This window comes from Tarenaya hassleriana, unplaced genomic scaffold (assembly GCF_000463585.1).
Source record: "Tarenaya hassleriana unplaced genomic scaffold, ASM46358v1 Cleome10, whole genome shotgun sequence".
NCBI lineage: Eukaryota > Viridiplantae > Streptophyta > Magnoliopsida > Brassicales > Cleomaceae > Tarenaya > Tarenaya hassleriana.
The window spans coordinates 3,194,704-3,214,908 of record NW_010960188.1 but is presented as its reverse complement, the minus strand read 5'-3'; the positions used below and the strand labels follow the sequence as shown (position 1 = coordinate 3,214,908).

At 36.6% G+C, this 20,205-nt stretch overlaps 4 protein-coding genes across 11 annotated transcripts; 2 read left to right on the top strand and 2 right to left on the bottom strand.

Annotated features, from left to right (window-relative positions):
• Nucleotides 1-395: 395 nt before the first annotated feature.
• Nucleotides 396-1,710, top strand: LOC104803179 (protodermal factor 1). Of its 2 annotated transcripts, XM_019200973.1 has the most exons (4): nucleotides 396-604; nucleotides 694-777; nucleotides 823-1,102; nucleotides 1,183-1,710. In XM_019200973.1, exons 1-4 carry the CDS (start codon nucleotides 466-468, stop codon nucleotides 1,511-1,513), a joined length of 834 nt encoding a protein of 277 aa, XP_019056518.1. In that variant the 5' UTR covers nucleotides 396-465; the 3' UTR covers nucleotides 1,514-1,710. The 2 variants fall into 2 exon arrangements, with proteins under 2 accessions (XP_019056518.1, XP_010525366.1); XM_010527064.1 differs by having other exon boundaries at nucleotides 694-1,102.
• On the bottom strand, nucleotides 1,557-5,226 carry LOC104803188. 3 transcript variants are annotated; one of them, XM_010527073.2, is made up of 3 exons: nucleotides 4,464-5,226; nucleotides 2,631-4,065; nucleotides 1,557-2,548 (listed from the first exon to the last, which is right to left on the bottom strand). In XM_010527073.2, the coding sequence occupies exon 2, from the start codon at nucleotides 3,973-3,975 to the stop codon at nucleotides 2,941-2,943; it is 1,035 nt and encodes a 344-aa protein (XP_010525375.1). In that variant the 5' UTR covers nucleotides 3,976-4,065; nucleotides 4,464-5,226; the 3' UTR covers nucleotides 1,557-2,548; nucleotides 2,631-2,940. The 3 variants fall into 3 exon arrangements, with proteins under 3 accessions (XP_010525375.1, XP_010525383.1, XP_010525393.1); XM_010527081.1 differs by having other exon boundaries at nucleotides 1,557-2,567; nucleotides 4,464-5,039; XM_010527091.2 differs by lacking the exon at nucleotides 4,464-5,226 and adding an exon at nucleotides 4,344-4,429.
• A 3,741-nt stretch (nucleotides 5,227-8,967) lies between these two features.
• Nucleotides 8,968-13,666, top strand: LOC104803166 (probable galacturonosyltransferase 15). Of its 2 annotated transcripts, XM_010527055.2 has the most exons (7): nucleotides 8,968-9,820; nucleotides 10,151-10,194; nucleotides 11,192-11,353; nucleotides 12,020-12,092; nucleotides 12,384-12,601; nucleotides 12,692-12,994; nucleotides 13,080-13,666. In XM_010527055.2, exons 1-7 carry the CDS (start codon nucleotides 9,601-9,603, stop codon nucleotides 13,362-13,364), a joined length of 1,305 nt encoding a protein of 434 aa, XP_010525357.1. In that variant the 5' UTR covers nucleotides 8,968-9,600; the 3' UTR covers nucleotides 13,365-13,666. The 2 variants fall into 2 exon arrangements, with proteins under 2 accessions (XP_010525357.1, XP_010525353.1); XM_010527051.2 differs by having other exon boundaries at nucleotides 12,020-12,601.
• Nucleotides 13,667-13,769: 103 nt separating this feature from the next.
• Nucleotides 13,770-19,139, bottom strand: LOC104803144 (agamous-like MADS-box protein AGL1). Of its 4 annotated transcripts, none has more exons than XM_010527041.2 (8): nucleotides 18,985-19,139; nucleotides 18,387-18,636; nucleotides 14,863-14,944; nucleotides 14,686-14,747; nucleotides 14,488-14,587; nucleotides 14,306-14,368; nucleotides 14,176-14,217; nucleotides 13,770-14,054 (listed from the first exon to the last, which is right to left on the bottom strand). In XM_010527041.2, exons 2-8 carry the CDS (start codon nucleotides 18,620-18,622, stop codon nucleotides 13,881-13,883), a joined length of 759 nt encoding a protein of 252 aa, XP_010525343.1. In that variant the 5' UTR covers nucleotides 18,623-18,636; nucleotides 18,985-19,139; the 3' UTR covers nucleotides 13,770-13,880. The 4 variants fall into 4 exon arrangements, with proteins under 4 accessions (XP_010525343.1, XP_010525329.1, XP_010525336.1 ...); XM_010527027.2 differs by having other exon boundaries at nucleotides 18,977-19,138; XM_010527034.2 differs by having other exon boundaries at nucleotides 14,327-14,368; nucleotides 18,977-19,133.
• Nucleotides 19,140-20,205: the final 1,066 nt, after the last annotated feature.

Sequence of the window (20,205 nt, the reverse complement as noted above, 5' to 3'; positions counted from 1 at the left end):
ATATATATGCTACAAACCGTCTTCGCCTTGTAACCACATCGAAGTAATAAAAGGGTGATTATATTATATATATATATATATATATGATAATGAACAAGAACTTAATTTGCTTTGAACAAAAAAGGTGATTATGATGATATGTATTATTAAAGACAAGATTGTTCAAACAATGCAATGCATAGGAGAGATGAACATGGAAGACAGCTTCATAAGAGTCCATATGCATTTGCATACAATATACAATAAATGGATTTTAAGAATCATTTTCGAAGAAAGAGCTCCCCCCATTAAATGGCATCGTGTAAATGCACCTGCAACACATCAACTAACCACACACTCCTCCACCTGTTTGTATTTACTCGTCATTTTCCCTCCCTCTTTATAATCACTGCTCCATTGCCTCCAAAGACAGCACATCAAACTCTCCCAAGTTCCTCTCTCTCTCTGTTCTTGGAGTTTAAGAGAATGGAAGGCACCATCCCTGTCTGGATCTTGGCTGTTGCATTGCTCTTACAGCAACTGCTTGTTCCTGTCTTGTCCATTAGCTACTCGGATGACAAGCACTACTACTCCCCCGACCCACATGCAGGAACTCCTCCCTCAGGTACACTTAAACTTCACCCATTTTTTCCACCAAGTGTCACTTCTCTGTCATTATACTCTTAGAAATCATATTTGGGTTTGCATTTGCAGGTTCACATGGATCTCCGTCCCATGGAACTACCCCATCACCCTCTCATGGAACCCCGTCTCATGGAACCCCGTCTCACGGAGGAGGCTACACTCCAACTCCTTCAACTCCATCCCCATCTCACGGAGGAGGCTACACTCCAACTCCTTCAACTCCATCAAACCCTCCTTCAAACTGTGGAAACCCACCACATGAACCGAGCCCTTCACATCCTTCAACCCCTCCTTCCGGTGGATACTACACGTCCCCTCCACCTTACGGAGGCGGTAGTACCCCTCCCACCACTCCCGTGGTTGTGACTCCTCCTACGCCCGTTGTTGTAAGTCCTCCGACAACTCCCATCATCGACCCGGGAACCCCTGGAACTCCGTTCTACCCTGCTCCCTTGCCCCCGATCACTGGAACATGCGAGTAAGTGACAATGGCCTTTGTGATAATGCAGCATATTATGACAGACATTTCGACACATGAAGTTTCTTATTTGTGTACAGTTACTGGAGGAATCACCCGACCCTGATATGGGGGTTGCTTGGCTGGTGGGGCACCGTGGGAGGAGTCTTTGGAGGCACCACTGCTCCAGGGTTTTCGTCGAACATGAACCTTCTTCAGGCACTTTCCAACGCCCACACCGACGGGTATGGAGCGCTCTACCGAGAAGGGACTGCCTCCTGGCTCAACTCCATGGTGAACAACAGGTTCCCTTTCACAACCACTCAAGTCAGGGATAACTTTGTGAGAGCTTTATCTTCGAACAAGGCTGCTGCAACACAAGCTCACACCTTCAAGCTTGCAAATGAAGGTCACCTAAAGCCCAGATCCTGAAAAAGAAAAGAGGAAGAAAATGTTTCATTTCTCAAATGGCCTGTTTATTTCTTAAAGCATTCTAATTATCTTCCTGTGTGAGAGTGTGTATGTGTGTGCGCGCGCGTGTGAACCACTTTGAGTTTGAAGTATTTTATAGCATATTATGATATTTGATATGGACACTCCTTATATTAGATGTTTATGTTTTCAAGTTATCTTGCACTGTAATAAGATTACTAGTTCTGGTTTATCAGTTTCCTGTCATCCTCCCAATCATAATGTATGCCCTGCTCAAGAGAATCCAGAAATGGAGGACTTGAACACCATGCATAACGTTAGTAGTACATTGAAGCACCTAGTTCAGCTAGTAAATCAGTTAACCAAGACAGACAAGGCAGACAGAACCCAAACAAACCATTACTAAAGACACAGACTTGGTGAAAACAAGAACCAAACATTACTTCACAGAACAAGGTTCACACAAAGTCAAAGCCTAGATGTAGACTGACATGCCTCAATAGACCAGCATAATGTCATAATAAATTGCTTCATTATGTCCGAACATGACCAATTTAATTCCTTAGCCAGGCAAAACCGCCACACAAAAAGACAAATCCACGAGGAAAGAGAAGAAAGACCAAACACCATAAGCATTGATGGAGAACAGTACCAGAGGGGTGGTGGTGGTGACTAAGGTGGCGTGTTATGGTTCTAATTAACTGTGGAGTAAATGCTGAAAGATGGTGAACATGCATTTAAGATCCTACCGACTCACCACTAACATCTTACATGACTGTTTATTAATGTCAGAAATGGCATTTACTATGACATAATATAGAGTTGGTGGTCATGGTCGTGTTAGAAAAAACACGATCTTTATAAGTGTAGGGACATCCCCGGTAATAATACGAGTAATGCTGATTCAAATCCAGCGGAAGGTATTGTGTATGTCAAGAATGTACAAATCTGAGAAACCTATAATATAAAGGAAAATGTAAAGACATACCATGGAGTTTGAAAGCGTCCTCCACTCTGGATTTGTCATCGATCAACCTTGTAAGAGAAACATGTCCTGTCTTCATGTAAGTACAACGGCGGTTAAGTGGAGAAAATTTTGCCAATTCAGGGTACTGACCTGCAAAATGAATGATAGGCAGAGAAACAAAGGTTCTCTATTGCAAGATGTCTCAACCATTTGGCCAGAAGTCCTCGGACAAGAAATTTCACTTGGAGACACCAAGCATTTCCTTACAGAACAGATTTGTTGCATGCTTAACTGCCCTGGCTTTAAAAATCGGTTAAAGAAATCAAAACTGTCTTTCTTGATTCTCATTGTAGAGACTACAATCAACGAAAAAATAGCAGACTCGACACCGCAGTCCAGTCATTACACACGTCTCTTCCCACAGAGAGAGATTTTTTGTTACATGAAAAGTGAAAGCTCCTCAGCTCATATGTGATTCAAACCATTTAAAGATCTGTTCAGACTGCAAGCTTGTCATTTCATGATACGCAAACGCAAGATTTAGCTCTTCTTCGACATGGGTAAACAAACTTTTATCCAGAGAGATTTTGTAGTCATGGAGAGCTTCTTTCCAACGTGTTCTCCGCCCATCACGCCTCATGTATCCCTTCTCGTCGATAAATCCCTTTTCTTGAAACACCTTGAACAACTTGGCAGATATAACCTGATCAACACCACGTATCCTATCGGCCAAGAAATTTGGGGAAAGTGGCAAGTCCAAGCATTCAATCTCTTCAACATCAATGCCTTGCATTTCAAGACCATCTCTATATTCTCTTATCTTTTGTTGTCTGTGTACATCTTTGGGCATGTGAACAAAAAAGGTCGGTGGATAACGTTTTGTGATACTAATTCGATCAAAGACCCCTTCTGCAATCATAAGCACAATGCTACTGAACCGCATGTCTGTGGCGAGGGCAGAGACAAAGTAACCACCCGAAGAAGCCCCTAAAGCAACAAGAGGAAGCCTTTCAAGCTTGTGCCTACTAACCCATGTTGATATTATGTTTTGGACAATCAATCTCTCCTCACCAAATGTCCAGCATCTTCCAGCACTAGATACAGCTATAACTGCAAATTTGCGAGCCAGAGCGTGGAGGACAAGCACCGTCTCCTCTGGGAGACCGATACATTTAGGGCACTCGAGAGATCTATCCCAAAAGTCGGTAGCCCTTCTCTGGCACCCGTGAGCAATAAATAGAACCGCCTTTGGTGAGCTTGGTATTTGCCATATGACATCTGTGCCATTCTGAAATTCAACAGTTGGATGAAACTGTAACCGGGGCTTGATACTGCTCGAAATCTGCTTTGGCAGTGGAAATTTTGTGCCCTGGTTCTTGCCACTAAAACAAAGCAACCAAACTGCAATGCCAAAGACCCCGACAAGCATGAGAAGTGCTAATTTGTAGGTTTGAGGCCCACATGACCCGTTCACTCTGTTACCACGCTTCAACATTGCCGCGAAAGGGCAAAAGGTAAAACCCCAAAACCCAATGAATGTCTGAAACCAATACAGCAAAAGCGTATGCCTCAGATGCTTCAATCTCTGTAAGAATGAATCAAGCAAGAAGACAATTAGTGGTCATCCTTTTCTCAGTAGAGACATTCCTGAATCCTGAGACAAGTCCCGTATGCAATTCTGACATTAAATCACACATATAGAGCCCATGTCATGTAACTTGTTCGGAATCAATCGCTCAACGAAAATAGACGCTGAAGCCAAATTACAGATATTATTCAGACACAAAACAGCAAAACAAACAAACCCATCAAAGGAAATTCAGCATAGTCCATGCAAATGCTACCCAGAAGGCAAAAACTCACACAGGGAAAGAATACTGGAACGGGAAATCAAATTCCAAGTCATGGATTTTCTCGGCATCCAAACAGGGGCTAATGCCGACAAATTAGTAAACAGCGAAGATCAGACAAGTCAACACTCACCGGAGAAGAACGAGAAGAAGAGAGATGATCCCTGGATCCGACCAGTCCGAAGACCTGAAAAAAAAACCTTCACTTCGACCGTAAGCACACGACTTGGAAACACCGTGCCGTTTTAAAAAACCAGCTGTTACTGCTGCGTCGCTCGGTCGACCTCGAAACACCGCTCCGTTTAGCGATAAAGCAAAGTTCCTGCCGTTTTTGTGTAGGGACCGCTTCTTCTCGCGCGTTTTCCGTTGTTTGGGAAGTACAGTACATGTGGTCCGTCGTTACAAATTAGACTTGATCCATATAAGAAACATGTCTTTATTCCACATTTACATAAGAATAAAATATAATAAAATTGAATCAAATAAATGATTACTTTAGCATTTCTTTTGCCCATAAAACTAATAAGACCAAAAATAATAATTACTATGTCATAATATACATTTTAAAAAATCTAAATCACCCATGAAAAAAATATATATATGCATGAACATTGAAAAAAAGATTGATTTTTTTCCCTATAATGTAGCCATGTGCCGTACGAATCTGGTTATAAGAGGTCTCAATGTTGTCCGTATTGGTTGCATATCACTACAAAAAAAACATTCAAATTTGTGACGGAAAAATCCGTCGCAAACATCAATAAAATCCGTCGCAATTACAAATTTGCGACAAGAAAGCGACCGAATAATTTCGGTCCGTATATCGTTGTCGCAAAAGTTTACCGGTCGTTAATCTGTCGCAATGTTGCGACAGAAAAAATTTGCGTTTTGCGAACAAAAAAATAAACAATTTTTAAATTTTTTTTTAAAAAATAAAAAAATCTACGTTTTGCGACAGATTTATTTTTTTAATTTAAAAAAATATAAAAAATAATATATTATACATATACATATATTACATACACATGTATTACACATATACTCATACATTATACATATACACATAATTTATATAAATATATATATATACACATACACATACATATATACATTTACATACACATATATATACACACATACACACATACATAAACACACATTCATACACATATAAATTTACACACATACATATATATACACATACATATACACATACACACATACATAAACACACACTCATACACATATAAATTTACATACACATACATAAACATACATATATATACACATGTACATATATATTACACACATATATAAACACACATTCATACATATTCACACATATACACATACACATACATATATATATTCACATACACATCATATAAACACACATACACATTTATATATATACATACACATTCACATTCACATACATACACAACACATATACATAAATACACACATACACGTATATATACATAAACACATACACATGGCAATATAGCAAAAATACTCTCATTTTGCTACAAAGACTTCATGACATACCCTTCAAAACCCTAAAATTTAGAAAAAAAATAAAAAGAACAAAAGACATAATTAACCTTTCAAAAAAGTAACGTGATACACTTCTCCCACTTACTTAGTCATTTTGAATTCATGTCTCTCGTTCCCACACTTTGATAACTCTCCATTTTTTTTACTTTCTCTCTCTACTGTTATCTTTCTCTCAACTCTTCCATTTTTCTCTTTCTCATTTCATTTTTACACAGAAAAACAAACGAAAAATGATTATTTCGTTGAACATATCTTCATCGCCGACCTTATATCTTCTTCTTTGTGTGTCGGTCTAAGCCAGAACAAATGACAAAAACTGAAGGTAAGTTCATTAATACAAAAGATTGGTTCGAAACATAAACTTTGTGTTTTGAGTTTGAGTTTTATGATTTTTAAAGTGAATCGTGTGGTTTTTGATGAAAATGAGACAGATGCATAACAAATCTGTCGAAGAATATGCAAGAGGCGCATAATGGAACGGATTGACAACAAAAACAAAGGTACGTCACATTGGTTACACCGTTTAAAATTTAATTTTGGTCGTACTGGTCATATTGGTCACACTAGTCCCACTGGTCACACCGTTCAAAATTTAGTTTGGTTACACTAGTCACACTGGTCACACCGAAAATTTTTTAAAATCACGCGAAAAAATTTATATTTTTGTGATGGAGTGAATTTTAAAATTTTTAAAATATTTAAATTTTTTCATAGGAAATCGAAAACTGATGTTCTCTCTCTTCTCATTAATGTTTCTGCAATTGGAGACCTACGTCAATGGGTAGGCACTGAAGCCTTTGTAGCATAATAGGGGTATTTTTGATAAAACCCCCATACACATTCACATACACGTATACATACACATACACATACACATACACATACACATACACATACACATACATATACACATACACATACATATACACATATTCACATTCACATATATATACACAACACACACATATACACATTTATTCACATATACACGATATATATGCATATACCTTGACGAATTTTGAAGAAAAACAATGGAGAATATTGGAGAAGATTGAGTTTTTTTCTTAAAGTTTTGAAGACTGGAGGAGAAAGACGAAGTCCGACTTTTATTAAGTGTTGCGACGGAAATTTTCGTCGCAAAACAAAAAATAAACCGTGAAAATTTGAAATTTTTCATCGAAAATAACGAAAAAATGAAATTAGAATTTGTGACAGAATTTTCTGTCGCAAATTCTGTCACAAGTTCTAAAATAAATAAAATAAATTTAAAATAATATTTGATACAGAAACGTCTGTCGCAAATCTGTAGTAAATTCAAAAAAAATAAATAATATAATTAAAATAAATAGTTGCTACAGATATATATGTCGCAATCTGTCGCAAATTCTGATATATTTTATATTTTCTGTCGCAAATTACTTTTGTTGTTGCGACGGAAATGTATTCGTCGCATTCCGTCGCAAAATTTCGACAGATTTTACGACTGTTCGCGACATAAATTTTTTTCCGATTTCTGTCACAAACCCGTCGTATTCTGTTGTAATTTTGTATGCGACGGAATATTCTGTCGCAAATTCTGTAGCTATACGAGAATTTTCTTGTAGTGTATCCACGTGTAATTAAAATTGTTGTCCGTTAAGAGGATGTTGTTCATGCTTCCATAACTTGGCTCCTATCAGATTTGGTTTCACTTATCTTGTATATTAAAAATGAAAAATCAAATAGTTTTTTAATCAAAAAAGAAAATCAAATAGTTTTAATCATAAATAATTAATACGAAAATAGTATATTAATACATAACTAAAAAAATCATAAATTAATACATCAAGTTAAAATTTTCAAATAAATACATAAATTTTCCATAACTCTTACCCCAAAACTTTTTAAAAACAATGAAAATAAATTATAATTTTAAATGATTTTCAAAATCCACCATAAAATTAAATCCTAATATCTTAAACTACTTCCAAATACTGCCGTGATATAACGATTTTTAAAAATTGTTTAAAAATTTACTTTTGAATGTAGAAATTAAGATTTTTTATTTTATTTTTTAGAAATTTTTTAAAGTTCTATATTTATTGGAGATTGTTTTTACGCGTTTGTGCATTAATGTATTAACGTGTGATTTTTCTAAATAATATAATAACATAACAACAAATCATGACTATGCCAATAATTTTACCAAACTAAACCAATAAATATGCATCAAATATAATCCCAAATTTATATAACTTTTTAAATGGTTGTGTGTTTTGTGAGAGTTACACGCTACACATCTATGATACAAGTGATATAATTTTCATGGTTGCATATTAAAACTTCATACGATTAACCAAAATTAAAAATTGTGGACCCATGAAATCATTTAGCAAGAAAATAGAACGTTGCATATATACACACACAACAATTCAAATGCAAATCCGTCACCGACCAAAATGAAAAGCGATTGAAATGAACATAAAACGTGTGGCTTTGTATCCATCATGGGTAGCTCAACTGGTGAAATGGGATGCAAAACATTTGTCCCGCCCCAAATTTGAGTCCTATGGTGGGGGGAGGAAAACGAATATTTCAAAGCACATAGTTTGCTCCCGGTCCGGAGATTAGTCTGGATTTCGATCCAGGACGTTCTGTTATAAAAAAAAAACGTCCGGCTTTGTTTCTATATTTATTTCAATTGAAAAAATTGGGCTAATGGAAAAGCATAACCGAGTAGGTAATTACATGTTTAACATTCAAAATGAAATAATTATAAATTATATGTGTGCGTTTTAATCAATTAATGTCGTTCAAAAAGGTCCCATATGATGATAATTATTAATAATTAGATCCCTATAGGCTTTTTGGTGCTACTACCAATGGAGACTTTTTGGTAATCATTTCCATGAAATACAGCGTACCGTAACTTCCCTGCGCTCTCCCGCACTTGATCCTCGCCTATTGCCGCCATTGCCACCAGAGATATGTGTCGGTGACAAAGGTCATTTCTGTCATTTTACCCACAATTATATATGATGACGACCCTATTTTGAAAAACAACACACAGAGTTTAATTGTAGTTGAATCTTCCGTTTTCTTCTTTCTATAACACAATTCGACCGTTTCATATTATTCGACAATAATAAAGTTTATTTCGGTCATCCCATTATCAAATAATAAATTTTTTTTGTCACACCGTATTATAATATGTATAGGCAGAACCATATAGGTAATAAATACACAAATAAGATAATCCGGAGTTGAACGCGGTTTTGGTTTTGGCTTTTTTGTTTTTATTTATTTATTTATTTAATCTATTAATTATGGAAATATTTTTAAAAAATCGTTAACGTTAGTGAGCTCGTGACCGAGGAAAAAAAAGGGGGGTCGAATATTACACGAATTAACCTTTTTTTTCCTGTGGTTTATTTATGAAATTCCTCTTGGTTTTGAATGTAGCGTGATTCCGTTGTACGGATCAATCCAGTCTCCGTTGGCTCTTCGAAGTCCTCGATGTTCGTCGATCGTCTTCAAACGTGGATGCGTTTGTTTGCGTTTTCCCTCTCAGATCACTGAGCTCGGATCGATTCGTGTTTTTGTTTTTCTTTTTCCCGGCGAGAGAGGAAGTGAAGCAGAAAAGGCAGGAGGATCGGAGATCTGGAAAGGGGAGCCGTATTCGGAGTGTTTAGATTGATGGAACTTGAGAGAAAGTGAGAGAAAAGTGTGAGGGTATGAAGTTTTACATATCGGCGACGGGGATTAAGAGAGTCACCATATCGAACCCCGGCGCCGGAGTCGGAAAGGGAGGAGTGGCGGCGCCGGTGAGGAGGTTTCCTAGTCGCACGGCGATGCTGGTGGTGCTGCTGCTTCTCGCCATCGTCCTCCCTTTTCTCTTCGTCAGGATCGCGTTTCTCGTCCTCGAATCCGCCTCCGGTTGCGATTCTCCATTTGGTAACTTCTCCTTCAATCTCGGGAGTTTCTTATATTCTGGGATTCTTCAAAAACATATCTGATTGGTTACTTATATCGATTATTAATCTGGAAGAAATTGGGACCATCATTCCGATCTTTTGTAAACAACTAAGCTTCAAATTTATACCAAAAAACTAAGCTTCAAATTGTTCGGAAACAAATTCTTCTGGGCTTTTCGCACGTAAATCATTGGATTCAAAATTTCCCCAAATTTAAACACTGTGCTTGCGAATATGATACACTAAGCATGTGAATTACTTGTTTGTGTGATTTTAATTTTACTTTTTTTCCTGATTGATGTATTCGCAGGCTGCATGGGATGGAGACTCTTCCGTGGGGGCGACACATCTCTGGTAAGTACCCGTATTAGTCAATCACAATATTGATTTCTTCATTAAGACTTTTCATCATCTGCATAAAAGATTCCACATCATTGGACAATCGATCAGGTTTACGTGAAGATATCGTATCGATCAAATTTCGATTAATAATTCACAAAAATGCTATGGAGTTATCCAAACTTCTGCTAAGGGAAAAAGAAAAAGATGGTTGTACGAAAAAGGAAGTCTTTTGCCAGCTGTGTTGCGTTAGTGCTGCTGGTGTCATTTAGCAGAATGTGCCTCCTCGTGGACCAGGAGGGTAGAGATCTGTCCTTCTCAAGAGCTTAGGAAAACAGAGGATTAAGCTCCTCAATTGAGTTTGATTTTTAATTATATAGTTGCCTTTGGATCTTTGTTACGTTAATATTTTTAGTAAGTAAATCTGTTAAGGGTCAAGGAATTTGCTTATGGATTTTTTTTCCTCCTCTTTTATCTTCCTTGGTAACTGGGTGATTTTGATAGGGCTTGGATTGTTTTCTTCTGGTGCAACAGTCTTGAATTGTTACTAGCATGTGGAACTGTCCGAAAAGAGCCCACAAAGTGGTATCTTTTCATCTGTGTATAGAACATGACATGCTTTAGATACTGTAGTTGCTAGTCATACGCATCGATCGAATTTGAGTGAGGGTCAGCTTAAATGGATTGGATTGAAGTCCGGACAAAACCTCTTCAGAGTCTCATGGATTAGGACAGATGTCAGAACACATATAGCTGTGGCAGTTCCCACCAGTTGTCTGTCAAATATGTGGCAGGTTTTGATGCCACCAGATAAACACCCTCCACTTGGTCTGACCTAATATTCGTAAGAACAAGAACAAAGAGAAACGAGACAAACCCAAAATTCCAATAAAGACTGTGCTTTCCATTCCTCTGTAGCGCTAAAAGCTTTTCTCTTTCATCATTTGTCGCTTTGTGACATAACTTGACGTCAAGACAGTGTGACAGCTTAAGTTTTCTTTGGCTCATGCAGAAAGTCGGGGAGGAGCTGACACGAGCGCTAGTTGAAGAAACAGATAATGACGGCAATGGAAGAGGAAATGAGGGCACCTTGGAGTCATTCGATGACCTTGTCAAGGAGATGACGTCAAAACGTCGTGATATCAGGGCCTTTGCTTCAGTCACTAAGAAAATGGTAAGTAGCTGGTTTGTTGGTGTTGATATCTTTGGTTTTTGGCCCCAAGCATAGTTCTAGAATTCAAGAAAACTGATTTAAGAAACCAAAAGAAGCAACAGGGTAAAATGGTTAACTGGATCAGTAAACGAATTCAGGTTGATGAGTATAGGATTTTGGTCAGCATTGTTGCTAAAAGTTCAGAGTTGGGATCCTTTGCTTTGCTTTCATAGCTAATGACTGCCGGAGAGAAGACTACAAGTTGAATTGAAGAGACAGAACTTGTGACACTAGATGCTCCACTTGAATTGTGATTATTAGTGTTGGAGCCTCCAGATTTAAGTAGAAGAATAATGTCGGTTTGTCGGAGATATATATATATATATATATTGATCATTTAATCTGCACAATAAAAAACTGCAGAAATCTTCTTCTATTGAGTAATGCAAATGGATATTCTCTTCTAGAATTGTGAGCACTGAAAGAGGGTAAAGACACATTGAAACTAGAATCTAATGTTTCAAAAACAGAGATATAACTCCAATATTTGAAACAGAGAAAGCTCTCTTCTGGCCTGACATATGCATTTGTCAGCTTAGCGACAGAATGAAAGAGAAGGTTAACTAGTTTTATCTTCTTCTTACCCATCTTAACTCATATTGATGCAATGCTCTCTGTTAACTTCAGCTGATGGAGATGGAACGCAAAGTCCAATCAGCAAAACAGCACGAGTTGATTTACTGGCATTTAGCCTCACACGGTATTCCTAAGAGCCTCCATTGCCTTACCCTTAGACTAACCGAAGAGTACTCTGTAAATGCAATGGCTCGTTCTCGTTTGCCTCCACCTGAGTTTGTCTCTCGCCTTACTGATCCATCGCTTCACCATGTTGTTATGTTGACCGATAATATTCTTGCTGCCTCTGTCGTCATCTCTTCTACCATAGAAAATGCTGTAAATCCCGAGAAGTTCGTCTTTCATATTGTCACTGACAAGAAAACTTATACTCCGATGCACGCTTGGTTTGCCATCAACTCTGTTTCATCACCAGTTGTCGAAGTGAAGGGACTTCATCAGTTTGATTGGCCTGAGGAAGTGAATATGAGAGTGAAGGAGATGCTAGAGATTCATCGCTTGATTTGGAGGCGGCATTACAAAAACTTGAAAGAAGACGGGTTTAGTTCCATGGAGGGCAATGAACAATCCTTACAAGCACTAAGCCCTAGTTGCCTATCCCTTCTGAATCATCTCCGCATCTACATTCCCAAGGTAAATACCTCAAAGCTTTTCCACAAAAACCTTTATATGCAATTACAAATACATCTATTTATTATCTCGATTTTTTTTTGGACCAAACAGCTCTTTCCGGATCTCAACAAGATAGTGTTGTTGGATGATGATGTAGTAGTACAACGAGACATTTCATCTTTGTGGGAAATGGGTCTCAACGGTAAAGTTGTTGGTGCAGTTGTCGATTCATGGTGCGGAGACAACTGTTGCCCCGGAAGAACGTACAAAGACTATTTCAACTTCTCGCATCCTCTCATCTCATCAAGCTTCATCCCCGATCACTGCGCTTGGCTGTCGGGTATGAATGTATTCGATCTCGAAGCCTGGAGGCACACCAATATCACAGAATCTTACTTCATGTCGTTGAGAATCGTGAGTATCTCTCATTTCCTTCACCAATATGACCGAAAATGTTGCAATTTCGGTCATGCTAACACATATACAACTTAATCTGCAGAGTCAGAGTTCTGGTCTGCAGTTATGGCGACCAGGTGCTCTCCCACCGGCTTTGCTCGCTTTCAAAGATTTCGTATACCCTCTTGACCCATCATGGCACGTCGCTGGACTAGGGTCCCGATCCATAGAAACCCCGAAAGAGGTTATCGAATCTGCAGCCGTTTTGCATTTCAGCAACCCAGCAAAACCCTGGCTCGAGATCAGTAACACAGAGGTAAGATCCCTCTGGTACCGACATGTAAATTCCTCGGATAGCTTCATCAGAAAGTGCAAGATCCTGAGCTAATGAAGGAAAAAGGCCCTACCTTTTCTTCTTATACACATTAAGAACAACATAAGAAACGGAGAAAAAAAAAAGAATCGAGAATTCCGAGCAGCAGATCGATGAAGTATGAGAACGAAGGGAAGAAGGGTTTAGGCCTTCAGCCTCTGTACTCATACGCCATGTCCATATACAAGAGACCTAGAAGATAAATAGTAAGTAGCCTGAATATATGCTCATGTATGTAGCTCTATATATCGTATATATAACATTATTATTGTATACTGTATTTGCTATATCTAGAGAGGATTCATCATATTTGAACATGCAGTTTCCCATTCATCATTCTGCTTTTAAGTTTTTCGACGAATTAATTCTAGATAGAGGATTCGAAGAACAGATATAAAGACTCTTAATTAGGTTAGGTGGGAGATTCAAAAGCTGGATGTTACTTCTCCATTGTCCAACCGGGAGATATACATGCACACATATATGAATATATATATATATATATATCGTCTCAGGGGGGAGGATGAGGGCTTAGACGAGCTGGAGAGGGGGTTGGTCCTGGCCGGAGAATTGCTGATTAGGCTCGAGGAGGTTAACCGGGATGTAGCTCCGGTTATACTGTTGCGACTCATGTGACTCATACACCGCTCCTTGCTGCTGCTGCTGCTGCTCCTGCTCCTGCTGGAATCTCTCGTTTTCTGCTATCTGCATAATCCAACCAAGAATTTGCTCTTGAATTCTCTCTCTTTTTTTAAACAAAGAAAAAGAAAAAAGGAGGTGGGTTGATGACGAGATTTCGGAGGAAAAAAAACAAAATGTTGATAACCTTCTCCCTGAGAAAAAAGGTTTCGCTTTGCAGCTCGTTTCCCTGCATGAAACATCGCAAACGTTGTAAGAGGGCAAGCAGATAGAGAGGGAAACGTTGAAGCAAAGGAAACAGAAAACTGTATGGTTACTTGGGAAGGAAGAAACGTTACCCTCTTCTGCATGTACTCTATCTCCGACAACAACAGCTCGTTCTGGCAAGATCCAGCCGAACAGTCATCAGACCAGAGATGATCTCATACATATATATATATGTGTATGTGTGTGTATATACAGTGTATATATATATATATATTTGTATGTATATGAGAACCTTCTTGGAACGAATGCGGGCGATCCCTTTCTCCAGCCGCGATTCAAGGTTCTTGAGATCCTTGAAGTTCAATGAACCGAGAGATTCGCCCAGAATGTTCCTAATCATTAAACAAAGCCGGAAACGATTCATGGAATGGAAGAAGAATGTCATTACATGCGTAACACGCAATTCTTGATATTAGCTATATAGACCGACCTGTTCATGTTCTGAATGTCCCGAATCTGCCTACGAAGCTTCGACGCCTCTTGCTGATAGTACTATATATACGTATCGTATATTCCATTTTCACACCACAAATGTATATATCATTACTTATATGCATATTTCGTTGTATATATATATACATATATCAAATACTAGTTAAAATAAAACCTGGGTATTGATTTCGTTGACGGAAGGTGGATTGACGGCGTCAGAGGAGGCTTTCTTGTACCTTTCAATCGTGCCTCTCACACTGCTCATCAACCAAACCCAATTATACATTCACAAATTTTATTTTATTTTTATTCATATATATAAAGCATCAATTTCAAGGGGATTCTTGATCACTATATCGACATGTGTAACGAAACTAAATAAATAAAGTAACAGTAGTGTTTCTTTTTCTTTCTTTTTGTTAATAGGAGATATTAATGAGGCTAACAACACTTCGGAATTCCTAATAATAAAAAAATAAAAATATAATCTAAGTTGTAATTTCTCATTATTCCAGTCTAAAACAAATATACATATATATAGAGAGAGAGAGAGAAAATCGAATATAGAATAAATAGACTTAATAGTCTCGTATTGTGGAAAATAATAAAATAATTATTATATATACAAAACCAACAAAAGAATAAAGAAAGAAGAACAATTAAGCAAAACCTAGGAACAAACGAAAAGAGCTTTCGTGTGGAAACCTTAAAATAGTCCGAGAAAGAACTCAGGCCATTTGTGACACGTGTCACTCACGCATTTAGTTTTCCGACTCTTTGTAATAAATAACAAGACCACAAGTTCTACTGTCTACTTTTTACCGTTTGTTTTTGAGAAAAAAAAAATAATGGACCATTTTACTGTCTAAAAGTTAAATTTGATTTAAAAACAAAAATTTAATTTGATGAAAAGGCAGACGATTACCTATTGATGGAATCTAAATATTAAACAGTCGTATACAAAATTAGAATTACTTGAAGTTTCATAATTTTCAATTTATAGACCTTATATATTTATAGAAGATTACATTGCCAAACTGTGAAGAACAATGTTTTGTGTGTCATTAAAAATTTGGTGAAAATTAGGGGTGGACGTTTCCGTGGTTGGTTCGTTTCTTCCGGTCTTACAAAAATATGTACCAATCGGTTATTATATCATATGTAAAATCGGTTTGATTCGGTTCGATACCAAAAAAAAATAGATTTCTAAAAATAATACCGTTCGAGAATTTTGGACGTTAGAATAAAAAAATACTAAATTTTTCGGTTCGGTTTGGTTACAAAGAGCCGTATCGAAATGCCGTGAAAATAAATATAGCAAAACGTGAACATTGCATATAATATATACAATTCAAAATACTTAATTTCGTTCAGAAAAAAGGGAATTAATCAAGCAAAGGGATCGATCTTGGAACTCAGAATGAGATCGAAAACAAAAAAAAATGTTTTTTTAATAATAATAATTTGGTAATAATGTACTCTTATTAACTAAGTATAGGGTTAGTTAAATATTTATATGTCAAGACACGTGTTTATTCTTGGATTTATTTAAACTCTTATTTACACTTAGAAATCAAGTATAGGGTTAGTTAAAAGGAAGAATGTGAGTAACATGTTCTTTCATCCTTTTGGATCTCTTCTTTTTCAAAACCCTAAACCCTAATTACATAAAACCTAACCTTATTAAAAAAAAATCAAAATACGTATATATCAATTCCTTATTTAAAAAAGCTAACCTTTTAAAAAATTATGAAACCGACTTGCATCTATTGCTTCTAAATCTTCCCAAAACGACATTTTCATATCAGACTGTTTAAATCCGTAAAAATTGGCTCCTAATTAAATTAGATTTCACACAAGGGTTTAGGGTTTAGCTTAATCAACACTCCTTTAAGTTAAAAAAAAAATAATCAAACAATCCAATCAATGAGTGTAAGTGAGGAATAAAATGTGAGGAATAGTTCCTATTACTCAAATCTAATTTCAAAGAAAAAAAGGGAATTGTGTATCCTTTCATCATTATAATTAAAAAGAGAGAGAGCAAGAGAAGCGGCTGAAATCAAGCATGAATTATGTGACAGAATGCATGCAGAGAGATTCCCATTGGCTCGTACCCTTTGATTTCTCTCACTTGTCTCTCTCAATCGACGTTATATTAATAAGATACACATATTATATATATATATATATATATATATATATATATGTGTGTGCGTGTAATCGTTTTCTCTCTCTATAAGATCTCTTATGAAGAGAAAAGGAAAGCCATGAAATTCGAGGCCTAATCTATCAGTTCCCAAAAGAATGAAAGTTTATCTTCCTCTGTGGAGGAAAAGAGATGATTGTAAGATTAAGAAGCTTTTGCCTCGACACGCCACAGCCCCTTGGTTCCGTTCTATATGCCTAACTTTGGTTCTTTTTCTTGTCTTTTAGCTCTTTATAAACATGAAAAATGCAATAACTAATGTTAGATCCAATTAGATACTACCCATGCATCTCTATTATATATATATATATATATGTGTGTGTGTGCGTGTATGTATATATACAGCAAGCAGAAATAGTGTAGGCGAATCACTAGGAAATCGTTTGATGGGTTATGTGTAAGAAAAAGTTGAGGATTTTCCATTAAATGAAATGTTTTTTCCGAAAGAAAATATAATGAAATGGCGATTGCAATAAGATTCGTTCATTGAACCTCATTTGAAGGCTTTTTGTGAAAAAGAGTGATAAAAATGGTCAAAAGTAATAAATTAAACTAGAGATTAAACAGAAAGTAAGGATTAGCAAATCCCAATTGAGATTTCATTATACTAAAATAGTACGGTCGAGAACAGAATCCTGATTTCTTAATCATTGTTCTCTGTTATTATGTTGTCAAGAAAACAGAAAGCAATATATATACACATACACACAGTTGTTGGGAATATATATATTTAAGTAATTAATTTGTATATATATGCATTGATTTTGAAGGGAGTGAATCATCAAGATCTCTCCAATTTCTCTTTTTATAATGTTTACTAGAGAGAAGGTTTGACAAGTCTCAGAAGACTTACCCTATACAAACATATGTACACGTGTTATATACATATATATATATATATGTATGTATGTATCAACCCTAATGTTTTTTTAAAGAAAAAAAAACTTAACTTTATCAAACCCTAATCTGCAAAAACAAAAAGATGACAAGCTGCTTAAGGATTGGCGAAAAAGAGACTGGACGACGGAATGGGCTGATGAGAAGATGATACAGCTTTTTTTCTCTGATTCACACACAGAGAGACATAGAGAGAGAGAGAGAGAGAGATGACAGGGATTTGACCAAAACTCTGATTCAGAGAGATGAGAAACCCTAATCTGGTTCCTCCCTCAGATCCCTCTTCAAACAATATTCCTATCAATTTTCATATTTATGTAATTACACACACAGATCTATATATATTATATGTGGATCACGACAACACAGATCTAAGCATCAATCAGGCAAAACACCCACAAAAACTATCAGCTTCAAGAAAAAAAAAGAGCTCATAGCAACTGAAAACCCCCCCAAGATTTGGACCAAAAGAAGCAAAAGGAAGGCATTTTTACTCAAAGGAAAGGAATCAAAATCAAGAAATAAGTGCAATTATCAATGGAAGATGATGAGAAGAAAATGAACGAGGGCATACATATATATATATATATATATACCTGCTGTTGGCGTACTCGTAGAGACGGCCGCGGCTGGAGAAGATGATGAGGGCAACCTCGGCTTCGCACAACACGGAGAGCTCATAAGCTTTCTTGAGAAGACCGTTTCGTCTCTTGCAGAAAGTGACCTGTCGATTCGTAGTGTTCTCTATCCTCTTTATCTCTATCTTCCCTCTCCCTATCTTCTTCGTGTTATTGCTGCTCTCTGCTTCGTTCTTCGCCATCTCCATGTTCATGACTTTATCTCCAACTGCGAAGGTTTCAAGGAACAAGAAGAAACCAAACAGAGATCAACAAGAAAGAGGACTGGTTAAAGTTCTTAAGTTTTGAAAAAAACGAAAACCCTTTCCTTTAATCAAGAACAAAACCCTTTGGCAATAAAGATCTGGCTTTTAGGGTTCTTTGGACCAAAGGGCTCAAGATTCATGACCATCAAACTTACCTGGCTAGCTAGTCTTACCTAAGACTAAGATTTTAGAGGGGGGGACTGACTAAATAAAAAGAAAACAGTTCTTGATATACATACATACATATATATATATATATATATATATATATATGTACATGCAATTATGTATAGTGTTCAGTACCACTTAACTGCTGCATCCGCTTTTCTTGAAAACGTAAACCCTCTTTTTTCCGTTTTGGTTTTAAAAATTTCTCATGAAGGAATAATGCTTGAAAGACATTAAAGCCCTCTTGCAGAAAACAGGAGGAGGGTTGTTCGAGCTGCTGATGGGTATTTATAGGAGGAAGAAATGGACATTGTATCTAACAATTACCCAAGCCTCATACCAAAGCTAGGAACTGGCCCTCTCCGCCTCTGTGTGTATAAATAGATATACGTGCGTGCCCCCTTTTCTTTTTTTCTACATATGTGTACATGTATGCGCGTGTGTGTATTCTATATTAGAGGGTATATATATATATATTCTTGTTTTTTGTTTATAAAATAAATTTGATTAAGATAAAATTTTAATTTCGAGGGATGGGTAGAAAAAGAGAGCAAGGAGTTGGGTGAAGGGCATTGAAAGAGATTACATGAGAACCATCCATTTCTTTCATGTTTATGGCAAAAAGGATAGGGATGGGAACGTGTTGATTTTTGAACCCTCCTTTTGAAAACTCACCGTTTTCGGTACCCTAATCCTCGCCTTTTTTTTTTCTCCCGTTAGATGCTCTTCCCTATATATATATATATATATATATATATATTGACAATAACCATATCGTATATTGACAATAACCATATCGTGTGTGTATTTATATATGAAATATCTATGTTAAGATTATTTGAGTTCCTAAGAAGAAAAATTCTTAAGAGCGTGATTTTTTCGGTCTAAAATTGACGATAACCATATCGTATTTTAGTAAGTTGTGTAACTGATATAAATTGATGATTCGTTGGTCTTGAATTAATTAACGCATAGTTATTATAACAATGTGGAGAACAAAAATGTTCTAATGAGTGTAACATATATATGGTACTAGAAGAATTAAGCTATACAAAATCATTTCTTTAATGTATTTGAACGTGAAGAATATAGCCTTTGTTTTAATTTTTTTATTATAAAAAGTTACCTTGAGTTAAAAATATACATTTACCATCGTTTATTCACGAAAAAGCCCATGCAAACGTATAGATATAGGGGTGTGTATGTGCGGTGAAATATGGATACAAGTGGAAAAAAAAAAGGGGAGAGAGTGATGAAAAGGACATGCATGTGAAAATGCTGTAACCATCTCGTTTTTTTTATTGGGAAGTCTGTAATATATATATATTCAAAAGAGTTTATTTTGTTTTTGGTCCTTCGACATC

What these genes read in the sequence shown, in the direction of transcription:
- LOC104803179 (XM_010527064.1), top strand. Translation starts at nt 466, where the DNA reads ATGGAAGGCACCATCCCTGTCTGGATCTTGGCTGTTGCATTGCTCTTA. An exon ending in TGCAGGAACTCCTCCCTCAG is followed by an intron (nt 605 to 693) that starts GTACACTTAAAC and finishes TTGCATTTGCAG; the next exon opens with GTTCACATGGATCTCCGTCC. An exon ending in CCGATCACTGGAACATGCGA is followed by an intron (nt 1,103 to 1,182) that starts GTAAGTGACAAT and finishes ATTTGTGTACAG; the next exon opens with TTACTGGAGGAATCACCCGA.
- LOC104803166 (XM_010527051.2), top strand. Translation starts at nt 9,601, where the DNA reads ATGAAGTTTTACATATCGGCGACGGGGATTAAGAGAGTCACCATATCG. An exon ending in GTGGGGGCGACACATCTCTG is followed by an intron (nt 10,195 to 11,191) that starts GTAAGTACCCGT and finishes TGGCTCATGCAG; the next exon opens with AAAGTCGGGGAGGAGCTGAC. An exon ending in CTTCAGTCACTAAGAAAATG is followed by an intron (nt 11,354 to 12,019) that starts GTAAGTAGCTGG and finishes TGTTAACTTCAG; the next exon opens with CTGATGGAGATGGAACGCAA.
- LOC104803144 (XM_010527027.2), bottom strand. An exon ending in TAACGTTTCTTCCTTCCCAA is followed by an intron (nt 14,218 to 14,305) that starts GTAACCATACAG and finishes TGTTTCATGCAG; the next exon opens with GGAAACGAGCTGCAAAGCGA. An exon ending in CCTTTTTTCTCAGGGAGAAG is followed by an intron (nt 14,055 to 14,175) that starts GTTATCAACATT and finishes TGGATTATGCAG; the next exon opens with ATAGCAGAAAACGAGAGATT.
- LOC104803188 (XM_010527073.2), bottom strand. Translation starts at nt 3,975, where the DNA reads ATGTTGAAGCGTGGTAACAGAGTGAACGGGTCATGTGGGCCTCAAACC.